At 54.4% G+C, this 19,558-nt stretch overlaps 1 protein-coding gene across 1 annotated transcript; it reads right to left on the bottom strand.

Annotated features, from left to right (window-relative positions):
• Window positions 1-280: 280 nt before the first annotated feature.
• Window positions 281-18,456, bottom strand: FAM83G (family with sequence similarity 83 member G). Its single transcript, XM_071760496.1, has 5 exons — window positions 17,253-18,456; window positions 10,888-11,055; window positions 7,020-7,144; window positions 4,770-6,216; window positions 281-1,366 (listed from the first exon to the last, which is right to left on the bottom strand). The coding sequence occupies exons 1-5, from the start codon at window positions 17,745-17,747 to the stop codon at window positions 947-949; spliced, it is 2,655 nt and encodes an 884-aa protein (XP_071616597.1). The 5' UTR covers window positions 17,748-18,456; the 3' UTR covers window positions 281-946.
• Window positions 18,457-19,558: the final 1,102 nt, after the last annotated feature.

The raw sequence follows: 19,558 nt of genomic DNA on the forward strand, positions 1-19,558 counted from the left end.
AGAGCTGCCAAGGGTTTGGAGGTTCTCACTTGCTTGGGCTTGCTGATGGCATGTACTCCTCAGCAGGGCTCAGGGTAAGGCTCAGATCTGGGATCCTGTTTCCTAGGAAAAATGCAAGGAAAAGGGTCATCTTTGCCCTTTTTTTCCTCCTCACCGGTTGCTTCAGGTTTGGGGGTGGAGCCAGCTGGGAGGTGCTGGGGAAACGCTCAGAGGGGTAGAAAAGATTTGGCCAAAGACTTGTGTCAAGACACCTTGAGCTGCAGTGTATCAAATCAGAGGCTACCTAATCTTGCAGTTTAATAGTCCAAAGTAAGTTTCCCCTGCTCTGGCACCAGGGAGCTTTAACAAACAGGTTGCATTTACAGTACGAGGTCAAAAGAGGTGGGTCCCTTGAGAAGCCTTTGTCTCAGAACATGGTTCACCTCCAAAGGGAGGGCAGACTGTACCAGGACCTGCTGTGCAAAATGTTGATAGAAGAGTCTCTTAAATAACTAGAGGAAAACACAATCACAAGCAAGCCCCCACTCTCTGGGCAGTGCTTTGAGCTAAGGAGTTGGTGAGGGTGTTGCCAGCTGATCTCAGAGGCCACCAGGTTTCACCTGACTAACCAGCCTCCCCCAATGATGCTTCCCAGCTTTTAATGAGCTCAGAGGTCACCCCAACCTGGTAGAGGCCTATTTAATAGCTGTGCCATCCAGGATTATTCCCAACACTTCCTTCCACCTGCCCAGAGCAGATGCAATGCACCTCTTCTGAGATCCAGTCTCTGGAGACTTGCCCTGGACTGGGATGGCTTTTTGGGCTGTCTATCATGGCCACTTGGTACTGGTGCACTCACCAGGTAAATGTAAACAAGAATTCCCCTGCCCCGTGTAACATGGCACTGCCTGAGGTCCAGACATGCTCTACTACAGCTCTTTCCCTAGAAGTCCACCTGCATCAGCACCTAGTGCTCCTTCTGGCTGGTGGTCTCAGGGAGCTTCTTTTTGGAGTCCATAGAAGCACCTGGGGCTCCCGCAGCCCTGTTCTTAAGGTGCTTGGACTGGGACAGTTTAGAGAGGGGGATGCCAAGGGGTGTCCTCATCTCTTCAGTTGTCTTCTGGCTTTCTGGCAGGGAGGTTAAGCGTTTGCTTGATGTTCTGGTGTTGCTTGGTGAGAGGCAGCCCGGCTGAGTGGGCTTGCTGGGGCTGAAGGCTTTGCTCTGCCAGTATGGCTGGCTGCCTGCAATGGTCTTTTTGGGCTCAGCTCCATCCCCTCTGTATTTGGTGGCCCCGAGGAGTTTCTCGTGTGTTGGAGAGCAGGAGACCTCCTTGCCTTGTTCTCTACCTGCTGGGTTCCTGGGTCGGTACCGGTAGATGTGTGTCCCCTGTTTGTTAAAAAGCAGAAAAAGAGTTGAGCTATAGCTGCTAGGGGGGTGCTGCTCTCCTTCATGTGTCTGTGCCATGGACTCAGTCCTCACAGACAAGTCCCTCTGTCACTTGGTGTGCTCCCTTGCCCAAATTCTTCCCAGTCTGGTGGCAGCTCAAACTTGCCTCAAATCCTAACCACTGCCACTCCTCTGATTTCTTTCTCTGGCAGCACTCTGTCCTGCACCACACAGCAGCTCAGCAGCTGCTCCCTGAGCAACCCCAACAGCCCAAAGGCTGCTCTGAGCCAGGTCATGGATACCTGGAGACCCAGGACAAAGGATGGCAGTGGCATCTCAACTCCTCTTCAGCTGCAGCCTGAACCCCCATCTTAATTATCTAACTGCTCAATTCAGGTCCAAAGAGCATTCAGTCATCCAGACCCAACCTGTGGGATTGGGTGGCTACCGAGATTAGATGAAAGGATGGAGGGCTGGGAGAGGAGGTGGGATCGGGAGGCAACAGTGAGCTGCAACACCACTGTGGGGGTGGCTCTGATTACCTGGGTTGAGAGACACATTTGGATTGGGTCTGAGCACCATTCATCTTAGTTCTGGACTGAGTAAGAGCTGAACACATGGCTGTGGTCACCAGATATTTATCTCCCTCTTTGGGTGTGTCTGCGCCGCAATCTGGAGCTGTGATTGCACCCGTGCAGATGTGAGATTGGATCTGGTGAGGTGCAGGTGCTGCCAGCAGGATGAGCTGGGTCCAGGAGGCTGCAGAGCCACTGCCCCAACCTGCCCTGCCTCTGCTGAGCCTCCTGCCATGCTGCCAACACCCCATCTCCTCCGTGGTGTTGCCACCAACTCCATGTTAGGCCATTAAGTCCCAATATCCCAGTGGTCCCTGAGGAGACACCACCTGCCCTGACCAGGGGGGCTGCAGCACAGTGGTTTAGCTCAGGTCATGTTTGACTGATTGAACTCTACTGCTTAAAATCAGCTCTAAGGTCTGAGATGTTTGGTTTTCAAGCACTAAGGTCTTCAAGTTTGGGAGGACTATGGGTGATTTAACTCCTCTCCCTTTGAAGTCATCACCTGCTGGATGTGATAACCTAGCTGGGTGGTGGGTCCTGCAGCTCCTGATGTGCTCTGGCTCTTGGGCAGGAGTTAAACCACAGCTTCCTGACCACCACACCCCAGGAACTGGCACCACCCACTGTGGCATGAGCCAGTCCTTGCTCTGGAGCGGCCCAATCTTGCTGGGTGCTGAGCACTTCTCTATAGCCCCCTGGGGAGACCCTGAGCTCTTTTAAAGTCAGCATTTCCTGTGGATGTTGTCTGTTTAAGAGAGATTGTCTCAAAACCCAAGGGCTGTCTGCATCATGGGTGATCATCCCTTGGCCAGAGGTTTGAGGTGTGATGGTCTGAGCAGTGTAGGTGGTGGAGCTGTGGTAGGAGGAGGCTGTCCCTCTTATTATGGGAACTCTGTGGAGAAGATTGAATAGAAGGGGCAAGGAGAGAGAGGGGGGAGTGGTGGGGAATGGTTGATACCAGCAGGAGGATGTGGTGGCACTGGGCTTTTGTGTCAGAACACAGCTTCATTGCTGGTCTGGAGAGGAACCCAGTCAATGGGTTGGGTACAGGCCTACTCTGCATTTGGGCCCCGTGCTCCATGGCTCCAGGGTTTGGGGCTGCTTGAGGTGCAGTTTGGGCAAGAAGGAGGCTGATGTGGACTGGGAGGTGTCGATGGTTGCTCAGCCATCCCACCTGGCTTTCCCCCAGATCATCATCCAGAGGTCACTTTCTGCCAAGAGCCTGAGTCACCCCAAGGCCAGCTCCATCATGGTCAGCCACCTGAAGATGCTGCCCTTGTTTGTTGTCATCATGCTGGGGATGATCACCAGGACCAGGAGTTCTGTCTGTCACCAAGTGGTGAGTAGAAGGGTTGTCTGGAAACCTCTGGGAGGGTTTGCAGATGGGAGTGGGACAGGAGAGGACCTGAACATGCTCTCCTCATGCCACTAGCATGCCACCACAGTCCTCTATTAGCCAGGCTGCAGGTATTGAGGTGATGCTCCAGGGGTAATGTGGGTGCTGCCTTCTCCATGTGATAGAAACCCTGATGTCTGCCCAGCGTGAGCCTCCCCCTCCAGCTTGGGCTATGGGCCAGCCCCTGAGAAATGTGGGCCCAGAATGAAAAAGTTGTTTCGATGGTGATCCCTGTCAGACCTGTGGTTTCCAGAGAATTCATCAAGGCTTGTTTTGGTTTATTATTTATACACATGGTAGAAAGTCTCCTCTGCCATCAGCCAAGCTCCTGCTGGTATGTTCATTACCCACCTTCTCACCAGACGGCCAGAATGAGTTATTGGAGGAACACCAATGTACCTGGCCACTCCGAGCAAGGTGGCACCTGGGACCTGGGTCCCAGAGCATCAAAGGGCTCGGTGCTCCTCACTCTGCACAGCTCCATGGGGCATGAAGGGATATTTGGTGTGTGAGGATTAAAGCCCTGCTCTGAGCTGAGAAAGGAGAAGCGAGTGGACTCTGGGCTAGTAATTTTAATCCCCTGTAAATACAGCTTAGATGCTCAGCTGGGGTGACCTCAGGTGGCTTCACAGTGATTTCAGCCACTGATTTAGCCCGGGGTGTGTGTGTGGGTTGAATGCCCCAAGAAAGAAGGCTCTGGGAGCTTTGAGAAACTGAAAAACCCTTGGAAGTGATCCAAGAAGCTGCAGCACTTGGGTGAAAATAAGGGTTTGACCCCATGATCCTCTTGTTTGTATGGTGCAGTGGTCCCACCACGGTGGGGATGCTGGTGGTGTGGCCTGTGCAGGGTGACAAGGGTCTGGTGTCACTGGTGGATTGGTCACAAAGCTGCTGACTGCAACGCTTGCCCACGGAGGTTGCTGTCCCTGTTTCTCCTCTGTCTTACTCTGTCTAATTATGTGTCCGAGTGCATTTGCTTTGATGATAATCACCTTTGCAAGGAGCTAGAAAACAAGCCTGAGAAGGACACGCCTGCACGCAGTCTGTCACTGGCTGGGCATGATGCCACTGCTGATGGGTTGTAGGATAGAGCTCGGCGGCTTTGGGCACAGTCATGCCTGAAGCCACTGAACTCTATCCCACAACCCAGTGTCATGGGATGATCTTCAGTTCCCCAAAACTTCCCCTTTTCCAGCCATTCCCATTGCACTCAGGAGCTGTGGCCTGGCCACCACCTTCCTGACCAGGAACACCTCTTAGGTGACTCCTACCAAGAGTTTCAGGCGTTATTCTCCCATTTGGGGAGTTTGATCTCGGCATCTAGGACGCGACACCAAAGCTAGGGATGATGCCACACCTTGGCTGAGCTGGCTGGGTCACCTCCAGGTTTGCAACCTTTGGTGGGGAAGGTTAGAGTGAAAAGTCCTACCTGTGTGGCAGTGCTGGGGTAGGAGCTGTTGCCATCCAGGATGGCGTGGGGCAGCACACACCGGATCTCCATGGCGTTGCTCCTCCTCTTGGTCACGTCCTCCACGCGGACATGCTTCAGGGATGGGAGGCTCCCCAAGGGGCTGATGAAGGTGCCCCTGCTGATGTGAGGGTCGCTGAGCTTCCTCTGGATGGGCAGGATCTCCCCGTTGTGGGTCACATCTGAGTTGGTTCGCCGGAGTGGCCCGTAGCGATCCCTCACCTCAAAGTACTCATCTGAGATGGAGGAGGCGTTGGAGCGACGGTAGCTGTGGTCAGCAGAGCTGCTGGAGTAGCTCTCCTGGTCACTCAGAGTGATGTACTCCTCTTCCTCCTCCTCCTCCTCTTCTCCCAGCCCATTGTGGGTGCAGGGAGGCCCTCTGTCCTCCTGTGGCCCCACCGCTGGCCGGTCTGGCTGGAAATGGCAGGTATCCATTGAGGCTCTGTTAGGGTTCTCCTCCAGTTCCTGCTTTGCATCCATGTGGTCAGCTGGAGGTTGTTGTGTGTCAATCTCCAAGGAAGTGCTACTCTCACAGGGCGTGATGACTTTGGTGACAAGGACACCAACAGGGGTGGTCCTTGGCTTTGGAACTGGTGGCTTGATGTCCTCCAGTATCTCCTCTGGTGGCTTCAAGTGGTGGCCCAATGTCGAAGTGGCAAACGTTCCTGACTGCTTTGTTGTCCAGCTGGCACCTTCTGTGGGGCTGGGAGCAGGAGATGCAGGAGTCTCTATGGGGGTCAGTGGGGTCTGTCTGTGGCAAGGGGACACCAGAGGTGGCTCTTTGTCAGAGTTTTTCTTGTTCTCCATCTCCCTGTTCTTCAGCATCTGCCTGTGCTGGGCGCTGGCCTGGGAGACATCGCAGACTTTGATGCGGTTCATCTGCGAGAGCTTCACGTTCTTTATCTTGGGGTCAATGATGTTGATGTAGCCCAAGACTTCGCTCCCGGGTTCGGGGTCGGGCTCGACCCAGGTGGGCAGATAGTCAAACATGTTTGCTTTCTCCAGGTTCAGGAGCCCAGGGTGGATGAGCAGGGAGAGGTCCGCCACCTCACCGTGCCTGTCGCCAGCCTGGCCCTCGGGCAGGGCTTTCCCTTTGTTGTCTGCCTTCTGATTTTTGTCCTGGTTCTCAGATGAAGCCTTGCTGATCTGGTCTGCGCTCTTGGCCTTCACCAGGGCATATTTGGGGTTTATCAACTTCTTCACCACGGCGTTGGCGGGGGTCACCGGCACCACAGAGGGCAGAGTTACGGGCTCGGGTTCGGGCTCTTCGCCCACAGAGATGGATTTGAGGCTCACCCCCTTGGACATGAGGTAGAGCTCTTGGAACTGTTTGTCAAACGCCTCCACCACTTGGCCCGAGAGGACCGTGATGACGTTCCGGTCCGTCCTTGCTGCGGACCAGGTGAAGCTGGAACAGAAACAGGTTGGAAACTTTCTGAGTGCTGGCTGGTAAATACCACACCTCTCCCAAGCCTGGCTTTCCCCGGGGGATTTGTGGTGCTAGCAGGGACATGATCTCACTGTAAACATTAATAATAATGAGATCGAAGATACAGCTCTCATCCCAAGTTAGAAGGAAGGGTTGAAGAATTGAGCACACTGGAACCTGAAGTAAAAATTCAAACTCTTTGCTTAGTTTTTCACTTCAGTGCTGGTGGCTTTTTCTTTCTCAGTTTGGGGATAGTTAAGTCAAACAACTAAAAGGACCTGTTTTCTGCTGTGGCTAGAAAGTAGGAAATGTTTCTGTTCCATCTTTATGAAACTTACCTTTTTGAGCTGAAAAGCTGACTGAGCTGGATCTGTTTCTACCAAAGCAATTTGGACAAACTGGAAAATATTTTGGATAGGAAATGTTTCAGGGGACAAGCTGAGGCCAATGCAAGAGCTAAGATTGACTGTGGTTTGGTGTCTTTGTCCTTCCTTGAGCACAAGGAAGGACATCCGCTGACAGAAGCACTTAGTGTGTACCACCACCTCAGAGAATGAAGGGTGTCCTAGGCCTGGCTGTGGGGTGGTGGGGACCCCTTGGGTCCAACTCCAGTGTTCAGGTTGGCTTTGGAAAATCATCTCTCAGTTGAGGAGTAGGAGCAAATCTGGGGCAGGGTCCTGGGGCCAGGCTGGGCAGGCACCAGAACTTGAACCACGTGGGTCCATGTTGGTCCTTTGGCCAATGGGTCCATAGGGTGGGTGATGGGAGGCACCACTGATTACCTGTAGGATCCACACATGGCCCGGTCCCCGTCCACAAACATGAACTTCTGGGCCAAAGCTCCTTTGAACTTGGTGGCCGAGCGGGTGAAAAACTCTGTCCCCCCCGTGCTGCGGACTCGCAGGTTCTGCAAAGCAAAGGCAGAGGTGTGAGCAGGAAGCAAAGGGATCATCTTCAAACCATCCTTCACCTCTCCAGTGATGCCCCTGTAGATGCTCTGTAGCCCATTTGAGGAGCAGGAATCGCTCTTCATGGCCAGCTCGGAGGAGGCCAGGGTGATGGGAAGATAAAATAACTTGCCCAGGGCCATGCAGGGAATCGAGGACTTGGCTTCAGGAATTTCCTGCTCTGCCCATGTGCTGGGCAGTGTTTTCCTCCTCTTGAACTCAGTGCTGCTCGTGTCTGTGGGTGAGCAGTGTGTGATAATCCTATCAGACACTTTCCATCTCTTGCAAATCTATGCAAATGCCATCATGGGAGGGGTGAATCCTCACCTCCTCCCCAGGGGGAGATGTACAAAGGTTTTTAGGAGAAAATTGGTGACCCCAGGACAGCACGAGTGAACCTGATGGCAGTGGGCTTGGTCTCCACTGGGTTTACCCCTAGCTGTGCTCCTAAATCAGAGGGTCTAGCCCTGTTTTTAGGGATGGATGGGGAAAAAAGCCACCAACAGTGGGGCAACATCTTATCACTCTTGTGAAACAAAATCCAGGGAGATGGGCCAAAAGGGCACATCTCACAGTGGGTCTCTGCAGAGGTGGTTGGGGAGCTGGGTGTCCTCCCTCCCAGGAACGCTGGACCTGAAGGTGCCTGAGAAAGTGAATTTTATCTTCAGTCTGGCTCAGGCCTCTGCACTTTTCTCTGGAGGCCACCAGCACATTTTTGCAGCTGAGCAGATAGCATTGTTCAGATGGTCTCCCTTGGGTGGGGAGAAAATTTTTTCTTATGAAAGCACCCACATTCCTCCCAGTCCTGCAAGGGATGTTGGTCATGCCATTGCTAAAGGCACTGTGATGTCACCAGGTCATGCCCTCCAGGGCTTGGTTTTCTTTACAAAGCTTAAAAAAAAAAGTTAAAAAAAGAAAAAAAAAAAAAAGAAAAAGGCACAAAAAGTATTTGTCCTCCCCACCTCCAGCCTTCTTCTGCTTCTCCTGGTCCCTGCTCCCTCATGCCTGGCAGCAGGAATGGTGATTTGAAGCTGGCTTTAGCTGGTGATGCAGAAGCCAAGGCTTTCCTGACTGGATTTCCAGGGAAACTTTACACGCAGAGTGGAGAAGTAGAGGGGTTTCTTTTTTGAAGCATTTGATTTCTTTTTTTTTCTCCTAGCATTTGCCTTTTTGCCTGGTGTGGCTGGGGGAAGTTATGCTGAGCACCTCAGTGTCTGGTGGTGGGTAGCTCTGGGGGTGGCTGGCAAGCAGGTTGGGGTGGCAATTTGCATTCCACTGGCAGAGGGAGTTGTTCAGCCTGGGGAAGAGAAGGCTCCAGGGAAACCTTAGAGCATCTTCCCGTGCCTGAAGGGGCTCCAGGAAAGCTGAGGAGGGATTTGGATGAGGGCAGGGAGTGATGGGATGAGTAGGAATGGCTTTAAACTGGAAAAACGGAGATTTGGATGAAATATTAGGAAGAAATTTTTTACTGTGTGGGTGCTGAGCCCCTGGCCCAGGTTGCCCAGAGAATCTGTGGCTGCCCCATCCCTGGCAGTGTTGAAGGCCCCGGGCTGGATGGGGCTTGGAGCAACCTGGTCTGGTGGGAGGTGTCCCTGCCCATGGCAGGGGGTTGGAACTGGATGATCTTCAAGGTCCCTTCCAACCCAAACCAGTCTGGGATTCTGTGATTCTGGTCCCATGTTGCCTTTACACATGGGGCTGCTGAGAGCACCCAGGGTGCTGGTGCTGGATGTCCCAGGGTGTGGATCTCACCCTCTTGGAGCCGAAACTTTGCACAAAGGCCCAAAGACAGCTATGGGCTTTTCTCAGCTAACACCCAGGGGAACAAAACTCCCCAGGAGTGAGGTGCTGGTTACCTTTCCCTTCCTGCCTCCTCCCGCCGTATTGCTGCTGTTAGGATCTGTTTATTTAATCTCTCCCAGGAGGAGGGAGCAGCAAGCGAGCACCCGGCTCCCCGTGGCCAGGTGCCGAGCCTGAGACGGGGTGAATCACTCCCCAAGAACTCAGCATTGCTCAACCAAGCATCCACCTTGCCCAAAGCTGCCTCGCTAATTGCCAAGCACCCGCATCACCTCCCATTTCATGAGCATCTCCTGCCTTCCCCGCCAGCTCCCAGCCACTGCCCTACTTTCCTCCCAGCCTCCTGCTCTGCTGCAGCCCCTGCCAGCAAATTGGCTGCAATATGTGGGCAAATCTTAACTTCCAGACATTTTTTTTTTCCTTTTCTTTTTCTGCCGAGCTCTGCAGATGTTCTCCTGCTTTTCCAGTCCTGCCACCGGGGTTGTTCATGCATTAAAACATCGGCGTGCGTCAGCTCCGGCTTTTCTGGTCTTGGAGCAGGAGACCAGACTTGCCGAGGAGTTTGGGTGCAAGTTAAAAACTCACCGAGTTTGCTTTTAATTGTCCTGAGTGGCAATTAAGCAGAGCTGGGGGGACGCAGGGGCTGGGGGAGGTGACCTGGGGCGGGGGTCCCCACATCCCTGCCGTGTCCCAGCCCCGTGTGAAGGTGTTGTGGCTCCTGCGCGTTCCTGCTGCTCAGCTGGGGGTTGGCCTTCATCCCAAGCAGATTTGGTGAGCTTGCCCGGGCACGGGCCTCCCCCGCCAGCTATTTGGCAGTCGGTGACATCAGGCGCCGTGACGTCAGGGGTGGTGACGTCAGCAGTGGAGATATCACCTTTCTGCAGCGGGCGGGGCACAACAGCTCGGTACAGCTGAGAAAGGGGAGGGGAGGGGGTCTGCAAGCTGCTGGGGGGTTGTTCTGCTGTGTTTGCATCCCTTGCAACACAGCTGGGATGGGAGCTGGGGATGGGAGCGTTGTGCCCAGGTCCTGAGGAAGGGTCCCTGTCACTGCTCCTGAGGTTGAGAGAACCCCCTGCCCACTGCTCTGCCCCTCTTCCTTCCCCCATCTTTGCATGAGCACCACACAAGGTGACTTTTCTCTGTCCCCCGGGCACACACAGGGATGTGTAAGGGGTTTGGGGCACTCTGGGCTGGGGGCAGATCCCCTGCACTGCCAGGCATCCCCGAGCTGCTTTTTCCTGCCCCATTTCAAAGTGGATTTGGGCACAGGAACAATTTTGTGCAGCTTTAGGGCTGGTGAACACTATGTACAGGCAGATGGGTGCTGGTGTGGTGCCCGGTGCAGCTGAGGGCACCCTGGGCAGTGTGGGTGCCTCCCTGCTCCCTCTGGGTCCCATGCTGGGGTGGAGGCCTTGGAAAAGGGGAAAATCAAGTTTTTTAATTCCAGACTCTGACCTGAAGGAAAGCCTGAAAGCAAGAGAACCGGCTGGTGGCTGCTCCCAGCAGCCCTGCCCCAGGCTGATGACAGCAGAGATGTGGCCCTGGCAGAGCATCCTTCCTCGTGTGCCTTCCCTCTTGCTGGCTGGTTCACCAGGTTGAGCTGAGCAAACTTGGGTTTGCAGTTCCCTGCTGGAGTTGTACCCCCCCCCCCTTGGGCCCAGAGCTCCTTGAGCACCCATCCAGCAGCCCCCTGGGCTTTCTGCATCCAGCTTTGCTGGGTGGAAATCCATCCCCCAGCTCCTGATGCTTCTGGATTTGGGCATCTCCTTCAGGTCTGGCTCCAGGCAAAAATGGACTGAACTCCTCTAGCACTGCTGAAAGTTTGGAGGTTGTGCTCCCCTCAAGGCTCTGATCATCTCCCTGAGTTGGAGGAGGTCACCCCCACCCTTCAGACCATCCTTACCTTCAAGTGTCCAGCGTGCATCTGGGCTCGATCACACATCTGCAGGAAGTGTTTCACGTTGGTCTCATCCAAAATGATGTAGACTCCCACTTTCCTCTTGAAGCCTGCATCCAGAAGGTCCTTGAAGATGTCTACATCAGTGAACATGTCCATGACCACTGCGATGACCTGGAGAGGGGAGAAGAGAGATGAGCCTGGGTAGTGTGGCCAGATGATGACCCCAAAATGCAGCAGGTGCTCAGGTGAGAACTGAAGCCATGTTCTCTCTCTCTAGGAGGGTGGGATTTGGTGTGAGGGTCCCCAGGCTCCCCCTGCTCTTGTTCAGCCCAAGGGTGGAATGCAGGAGTCCTCAGTCCCATTCCTCTGCTGTCACTATGGGAGGTTTGGTCTCCAGTGGTGGCCTGTAGCATAATATACTTGTGAAAAATTGGTTCCTGAGGGTGAATCTAACTTTCTAGCCTTTACCAAATAGCACAAAAGTCAAAGTGCAGTTTCTGGCTGAGAAGTTTGGTGGCCCTTTGACATCAGCATTGCCTGTGGCCCCATGGCAGGAAGCCCCAGAAGGGGAAAGCTGCTGTGCAGTGATGTGTCCATCTGTCTGAGGGCACATTGCAGGGGGTGGTTACTGTCTCTGGGGTTGTCACACACGCCTGTGTTGAGAGAAACAACACAAAAAATAGCTAAAATTGGTTCTAAGCTTGGTAAAAATTCTCCAGACACAACTGAGGCACATTCAGGAGCTGAAATGAGTTTTAATACCTTTTAAAAAACAGGCCTGGGAGTGAGCTGATGGGTTTGCTTGAAAGTAGCCAAGAACTTGCAGGTCCCTGTGATCCCAGAATCAGAGATTCTTGGGGCAGCTGCTGTGCCAAGCCCAGGCTGGCAGCGATGTGGCTGGGTACAAGGTCAGCTCCTACCTCCGAGGCCAGGCCAGAGCTCTGGGGTGGACAGTGCTTCTGACCCTCCTCTTTGTCTCTTTGCCTGGCTGGGAGCCCTTGGGGTGCTGCTTCTATTGTGCAACCCCCCCTGTGAACATCCCTCCTCCCTCCCAGGCTGTGGGAGGAGAGCCAGGACAGTGGTGACAGGGGCCCTGTGCAGTGACATTAGGGTTTGACACATGGCAGTGTCCCACATGTGCTTGGAAAATTCATCTGTGCCACGTCCAGGCATGCTGGGATTTTTACAGGGATGGGTTGCCCAAGCATCCGAGTTCCCCCCACACCCATCTGTGGATTTTGCCTTTCTGGAGATGGCATCACCCATGACACGGGGGTGAGCAGCAGCAGTGCAGCATGAGCCACCTGCAGCCCAGCTGAACACCATGGGGCAACTCCCAGGGCTGTGTCTGCCCCCCTCATCCCACAGGGGTGGCAGCAGCCAGGCAGGTTTGTCACCAGGGTGCTGGCATCTCGTTATCCTACGCTTGGAAATCCATCAGTGCCCCCATCTCTGTGGCTGTTCCTGGAAGGTGCCCTGGGCCAGGGGACAGTGGGTGCTGCTCTCACCCTTCCAGGGGTCTCTGATGGCCACGGCTTGTGGCCAAACCAGGAGGACACCAGCACGGGAGTGTGCACACTATGGGGTGGCACAGGGAGACCCTGGGGTGCTCTTCCCTCGGGAGGGAAGGGATGGGGTTGGTGCACATCCAGTCCAGGGTTCTCTGAGCACCAAGCTGCCTTTTAATTAGTTTCATGCCACAGGAGGTGGAGGGCTCTAATTAAGAGGATCCTGCATTCTGACACTGCTGGCTCTTCCCTTCCTTTTCTGCAGGCAATGGGGCAAGGAGCAAGGCTATGTGGGGAGTTCCTGCCCGTGCTGTCACCAGTGCCACCCCAACCTCCCCAACCTTGGCCACATACGAGTCTTTCAGGAGGTGCCAGCAAGCCCTGTGACAGGTGATGTCGTGGCTCTGCCACTTGGTTTTAACTGAATTTCCATTCATCCTCACCCGAGAGCCTCTCAGCAGGCTTTGCCACAAAAGGAAAACTCCTCACTCCTTTGTGCACCCGTTCATTTGTTGTGCACATCCTCATTGTCCTGGTGGAGAAACTGAGGCAGAAAACTCGGTGCCTGCTTTGCAGGGGCTGCCCAGGGAGGGCTGCACTCATCTTGCCAGCAATGTAAAGTTCAAACAGGTTCAAAGCTGCTCCTCCAGCTCAGGGGTTGGGTTTTCCATCTACAGCAAGGAATTGGGCAGGAGCTGTGCTGTCTGCCAGGAGTCCCGGGGCTCAAGGAGTTTGGTGCTGAGGCTTTGCTCCTCTCCCTGACACCGATGCTCCCTGTGGCTGTGGTCACGTTGCATTTTCTCCAGGGGAAGCTGAGGGCTTATCCAATGAGGATGACAAAAGTATTGCCCTTTTTGGGAGGAAAAGGCATTTCCCTGTTGCGCTCCTGGCATTCTTAAGTCTTCCACAGTCTTGCTGCTGTCGCTCTGAAGGTTCTTTGCAAGGATGTGGGCAGGACATGGTGATATCCCCCATCCCAAGCATGGCTCACACAGGGGTGACGAGCAGGCAGCACCCAGGAAAGCCCAGATCTCACCCACTTGCCCACATTTTCAACCCGATTCCTCCTGCTGGGCTGGTGCAAGCTGTCACCACTCAGCTTTTCTGACTCCCTCCCCGCCGCCTCTTGCCTGCAGGACAGGCTTGGCCTGGCTCTGTTACCAGGATCTCACACCAGGATGCCAAAAAGCTTGAACTTTTTGGGAAGTTCAAGCCAGCAAGGGAACCATCTTCAAGGGAAGATGGTGCTGGCAGCACAGTGACTGCCCAGGGACCACGGGGTCAGATCTGCCTCTGAGGTGCCCACGCTTCAGCCTCGGTTGGGTCCCAACCCAGGTGCAGGGTTTAATCTGCAGAGAGCAGAGGTCTGTCTGCTCCCGGGAGTGAAATCCTCGAGCTATTTAATTCTCATCCCAGAGAATGGGAGTGTCTGGAGCAAGTCGTGCTGCCATGCTCCTGCTCCATCACCTCCATGGGGGTCCCCAGCAGCAGGAGAGCCTCACCTCTTCCCAAAGTCCCTTTGCTGCCGTGTCATCTCAGGAAGCTTTGCCATCCCTTTGCCATTCATCTGGTGAGTGTGGAGAAGCTCAGCTCAAGCCAACTGATGGTTTTCTTCCCAGGATCCCAGGAGCTGCCAGGATCCATTGGATGCAGCAGATGTGCATGTGCTGGGTCCCAGTGCCTTGATGACCACTGAGCATCGTGTCCCCTCGGACACCAGGCAAGTGATGTTGGGATCCTTCTGAATGGCTTTGATGAGTGCATAAACTGCAGGATCATGTTTTATAGAGGAAATCATGGCTCTTTATTAGCTCACCCTGAGTCATCAGATAATGATTTTTGGGGCACAGCACGTGGGTGTTTAATAAATTAGGCAGGCACCAAGGCACAATTAGAGGAAGCGTGTTAGGGTGAGGGAGAGGTGGGACAAGTAACATTAATAATTGCTCTCCCCTCTCGACCCTTTCATCCAGGAATGGCAGAAGGTTTTGTAAACAGTAATTAATAGGGCCTCCCAACCTTTACAGGGTAATTGTGTCACCACAATTTCAGCCTGGAGAACCTCAGGTGCACAGAGGAGGTCAGGCTCACTGCTGCCTCCAGTGGCTTTTGGCCAAGCACTGTGTTTCCAGACTCCTCAGACAGAGCCAAAATCTGGAGAAGACATTTTCCTCCCTACCTATCCTCTGAGCTTTGCAGCCTGAGGGGATCCTCATCAGGGGAGAGGTGGCTGTGTCATGGATGGACACCGTGAAGGTCTCCAAGGTGAGCCCACTGTGCAGCACATCCCTGACCACCAAACCAAGGATGGGATTTATTGAGAAAGCAGGGATGTGGCTGCAGGATCCTGCCTCTCTTCTCTCCTGTTGATTCCCAGAAAGAGGAGGGGATCATTTGCATTCCCTGCTCCAGCTCGCCTGCATTTGCCTCTCCACAGAGCAAAGCAGAGGCTCTGAACTCGGCAACGTTTGGCCTTGTTCCTGCAAGCAAGGAGGTTCATCTGCACCATCAAAGGGGCCTCAAGTCTCAGCTCCTGGCTTCCTGAGCCTACCCAGCATCAGCAATGCCCACGTGGGCTCTGAACTTTCCTCGGCCAGGCTGTCTGGTGGGTGAACTTTGCTCTTCTGGCCACGAGACAGCAACCGCGTGTTTGGTGTTCGGTATCTGAGAGTGTTTCAGGCCAAATGTCTTCAGCAGCAGCAGCAGAAGTGTCATCCCTGGGATGTGCTACTGAAACTCTCTCAACCCTGTGCTCCTCTGCAGGTGGGTGAAGAGCACTGTCATTGCCTGGTAGGGTGGGACAATCTGTCAGGGATCTTCCCAGGCTGGCTGAAGGAACAGGGCTCATTGCCAACCTATGTGATGCCTGATGGGGAGGCAGCTGGACCATCCCTCTGTTTACTCCTGGCTTCCTCAGCCAAACCCTTCCACCACCAAGCTGCCATGAAGGATCCTACACCTTGGCTGAAGTGTCCAGGTACAGAGGGTAGTAGTTTGTCCCAGTGTCCCCACACCTGTGGTCACCTGGGTTCAGCTGCATGAGAGCAGCTTCAGCTGCAGCAGCTGCTGTCCTCATATATGGGGTGGAAGAACCCTACTTGTCAGACCCCTTAACTCCTGCCATCCTCAGACTCTGTGGACTGAAGCATGGACTCATCTCTGTTTCCCTCTCTAAGCTCCAAGCAGGCTCCTGCATGTCACCAGCAATGTCACCACATCTCATTCCACCGGTGAGACCCATCCAGACCAGGAGGCAGAGCATGAAGGTATTGGTGACAACCACAGCAGCATCAACCACAGCCATGTCCCTGTGGCTTGGAGAAGCTCCAAGGAGAGGTGGGGATGGTGCAGGCAGCAGGGCCTGGCAGCTGCCTGACTCACCCACCCACCGGTCTCTGCTGAGCAGGAGGAGGGTGTCAGGATGACTCAGGAGATGCTGTTTGCGTGGGAGCTGTCGGGAAGCGGTGAGAAGGCAAAGCTGGGCAGGAGCTGCAAGCCCAGGTCAGAGGCAGCTGGAAAGACCCGAAGATGAGACAGCACTGGTAGTGGGGGAGTTCTCCCAACCTCCATCCCACGGGACATCTTCCCTCCTTTGCCTTTTCCCTCCTCACTGCAAAGCCCTTTGGTGGGGGAAAATGTTGTGAGTAAGGATGGGTCACCCTGACTTTTGGAAGATGGTGGTGGCCAAAACTGTCTCTGGTTACAGCTGGGCTGCCCTGATTCCTCCCCATCAGCCATCCCACAGCCCAGTTGTCTCCAGCATGCTGGGAGATGAGTTTTCCTGCCTGATCTGGGGCTCTTCAGACCCCCTTCCCTCTGTTCTTGGAGAAGCACTGCTGGCCCCTTGTCACCTCTCTGCTGCCAGAATCCGTGAACCCCAGCACTGGCCCCAAAACAGAGCCAAGACAGCCACATCCCAGCCTGTCTGCACTTGCTCCATAACCACCCTGGCAGGGTCTCCTCATTTTCTTGGTGGGGCATTCCCCAGGGTTGAGATGATGCCTCCTCAGAGCTGGATTTCTCAAACAAGCACACAAGCAGAGCTCAAAGGGCTTCAAAGCACCATGAATCAAGCAGGTGACAACTCCCCTGCCCTTCCCAGCTGGGACGGGGTCACTGGGAAATACCAGCAACCTCTGTCCACCATCACTGGCCTTCAGCATCTGCCATCATCTCCTTCCTTCCTTGGACCTCTTGCCAGTGCCACCAGCCTGACCCCATCTCTCATGCACCCCAACTCCCTGCTCCCTGATCTGAAATTTCAACCCAACTCTGCATCTCCCCATCCTCATCCTGCACACCAACTCATAGTTTTCCTCTTAAATCCAGGGTGAGACCAGCTTGGAGCACCACAGCAATCTCAGACTGAGCTTGACCCTCAGACATATCAGCACCAGACCAGTGACTTCATCTGTTTTGCCCCAGGGCTCAGTTTGGCTCCTTGGGTTCCTGCATGTTCCCACATGCAGTCACACAGGGCTTTGGGAAGAACAATCGTGGGGTGCCTGGGACTGTGGGCTTGCAGCTGGGCCGCAGCTCAAACCCATTTTTCACTCTAGTGGCTTTTCCCGCAGCCCCCATTCAGACCTTAAGACTGATGGTACTGCCATACAGATCATAGGAGAGGTCCTCTTGCTCCTGGGGAGTATTTGGAGCAGGCTAGAATAATTTTCAGCAAAATCTGATTCCCAACTATTGCTTAACGTTGAGCGAACGTGGGAAAACCTGAACGTTTGACCCCGACGCCTTTACTTGGGCAGAGGACAGGGATTTTTCTGGCTGAGCAGGATGTTAGGATCCATCCTCACCAGGACAGCCCGGGGCCAATCCTACCCTGCCCCTGCGGCGCACCCATCTCACCTTCTGAGCCTGGCAGATCATCTTCCGCACCACCTCCTTGATGTGGGCCTGCCCCTCGATGGGTGGCTGCATGTAGACAGTGGCTCTGGTGACCCCACGGTAGGCGATGGTCTCGGGCCAACCCAGGTCCAGCTGGGGGATGGAGCGGTCGGATCTCTGGGGCCAGTATTCCAAGGAGGGGGCCACGTCCTGCTCGTCCCCTTGGCTGTTGCGGTCGCCGTCGCTCTCCCCGACGCTGCTGCCGTGGCGTGGGATGTACTCGGAGCCGGGGTCGTAGGTCTCCAACGTGTCCAGGATCTTCTTGAGCTCCAGCTCGGAGAGGAAATCCCTGATATTCTCCTTCTTCAAGACCTCATAGAAAGCATCAGGGCCGCGGGAGGCCAGTGCCTCCAGGGCCAGGCGTTGCTCCTCGCTGTAGAAGAACTCAGGCTTGGACTCGCTGGACCTCCAGTTGACGTGGCTGTCATCCAAGCACTGCACCTGGGAGAAAGCCATGGTGACCACGCACGCAGCTACCCCCTCCCAAGGGAGCTCTGAATGCCCAGTGAGTGCTGAAGAGAGACAACAAATAAGGAATTAATTATTCTCCAGTCTCTAAATACAGGATTTGCTTTGCCCTCCCCGGCTCAACGTGCAGGTGGGGAAACACGTCGCTCCCTTCTTCACCAGTTCCTGCCACGCTGGAGCTCTCCTCTGCCAGGGATGAGGATTTAGTTCCTTGCTTGCTCCCGGCTCTGCTCCGGGCAAGGAAAACCTGGAGCTTCCCACGGCCAGGGCAGAGACAGCCCCGGGCACACGTGCACCACCGGGAAGGTCCTCTACGTCCGGGTCCACGCTCTTCTCATCCTCTGGTCTTTCGAGACAACACCAGAAAAATTAAAAAAGTAGAAAAGAAACAAACAAGAACAACAAAAAAGCTTGATGAAGGGGAGGTGAAAGCAGCGGGATCTCTTGGTCCAAATGCCACTTCTGGTGATTGCTCCTGGAGAACTGGGTCAGCCGGTGGGTTTCTCAGCAGCAAAGGTCTCCGCTGGCCTCTTGCTCATCGCCTTGGCTGGCAGGGAGATGATTTGGGGCTCCTGCCAGAGCCGAGTGCCGGAGCTGGACAGGTAACAGCAAGAAGTGAAAAGAGGAAAAGCAAAAGAGGTGATTCATGGCTCCGCCCTGCCCCACCTGCAGTCACATGCTGCCTGCACACAGCCCGCCCTGCCTGCACCTTAACTCTTTCGGCTGGTGGGTCCTCACACCTCCGGGCCCAGGGAGGTAGGGGGATGGGTGGCTGGGAAGGGGTTTGGGGGTTTGTCTTTAAAAAAGTCTCTCCCCTGAAATCTCCCCCTCTCCCAGCTAGGAAGTCAGCATTTTCCCGGAAAGCAGCTCTGTGTCATGGTTAACCCTTCCTGAGCTGAGCGTGAGGAACAAGCAGGGGAGCAGCACTGGGTTGGAGATGTTGTAATGGTTCAAAGCTGCAGTAGGGGAAGTTAGAATGGACATGCAGAAGCATTTCTTTATCAAAAGTCGGGTCAAACCCTTAAACAGGCTTCCTGGAGAGGTGGTCAATGCTCCAAGCCTGGTACTGTTGAAGAAGCATCTGGGCAATGCCCTTAATACCGTGCTTTAATGTGTGGTCAGGCAGCTGGACTAGATGATAATTGCAGGTCCCTTCCAAGTGAAAATATTCTGTTCTGCCTCATGTTCTCCCCCCTCCCACAAGCTTTGCAGCAGGGACATGGTCACAGCACTTGACCTTGCTGTGACAGATTTCACTAACAGCTGGGATGTGGGCGAAAAACCCCACCCTGGGCTCATCAGTTGGTGCTCACAAGCCAGAAATGTGGAGCTGTCTGCTTAGCAACTCAGATAAAGATGAATTTCAAGAATCGGGGTCAGATTCTTGAGCGGATGCAAAACAACAACAAAAAACCCAAACCAAAACAACAAAAAGAAGGGAAATGCCAGGGGCTGCGTCTCGCTCCCTGGTGTTGGAGCAGCTGATCTGGATCTGCAGCCGTGTAAATGAGAGCCCCACTTGAGTCAGGCTCCCAGGGTGAAGCCGCCTGTCTGCCTGGGTGCTTGGCCATCAAAGGGCTCCTCTCTGCACACATGGTGGCCATGTGGCACCTGGTTGCCCCAGCCAGGGCTCCCAGTGGGGTGAAGGAGGGAGGAAAAATGAGTTGGGAATGTGTAAATAGAGGAGAAATTTTTTTTCCTCAAAGCCCAGCCTGCGCCTGGGCTGCAGCAGGTTGGGGGGATAGAACTCAGCTTTATGTTACGGTAATGGGCTGATGAAGGGAGCTGGGGGCTTTTCT

The sequence above is a fragment of the Heliangelus exortis genome, chromosome 17, assembly GCF_036169615.1.
Source record: "Heliangelus exortis chromosome 17, bHelExo1.hap1, whole genome shotgun sequence".
Lineage (NCBI taxonomy): Eukaryota > Metazoa > Chordata > Aves > Apodiformes > Trochilidae > Heliangelus > Heliangelus exortis.

What these genes read in the sequence shown, in the direction of transcription:
- FAM83G (XM_071760496.1), bottom strand. Translation starts at nt 17,747, where the DNA reads ATGGCTTTCTCCCAGGTGCAGTGCTTGGATGACAGCCACGTCAACTGG. An exon ending in TGCACGCTGGACACTTGAAG is followed by an intron (nt 7,145 to 10,887) that starts GTAAGGATGGTC and finishes TTTGCTTTGCAG; the next exon opens with AACCTGCGAGTCCGCAGCAC. An exon ending in GCCATGTGTGGATCCTACAG is followed by an intron (nt 6,217 to 7,019) that starts GTAATCAGTGGT and finishes TTTCTGTTCCAG; the next exon opens with CTTCACCTGGTCCGCAGCAA.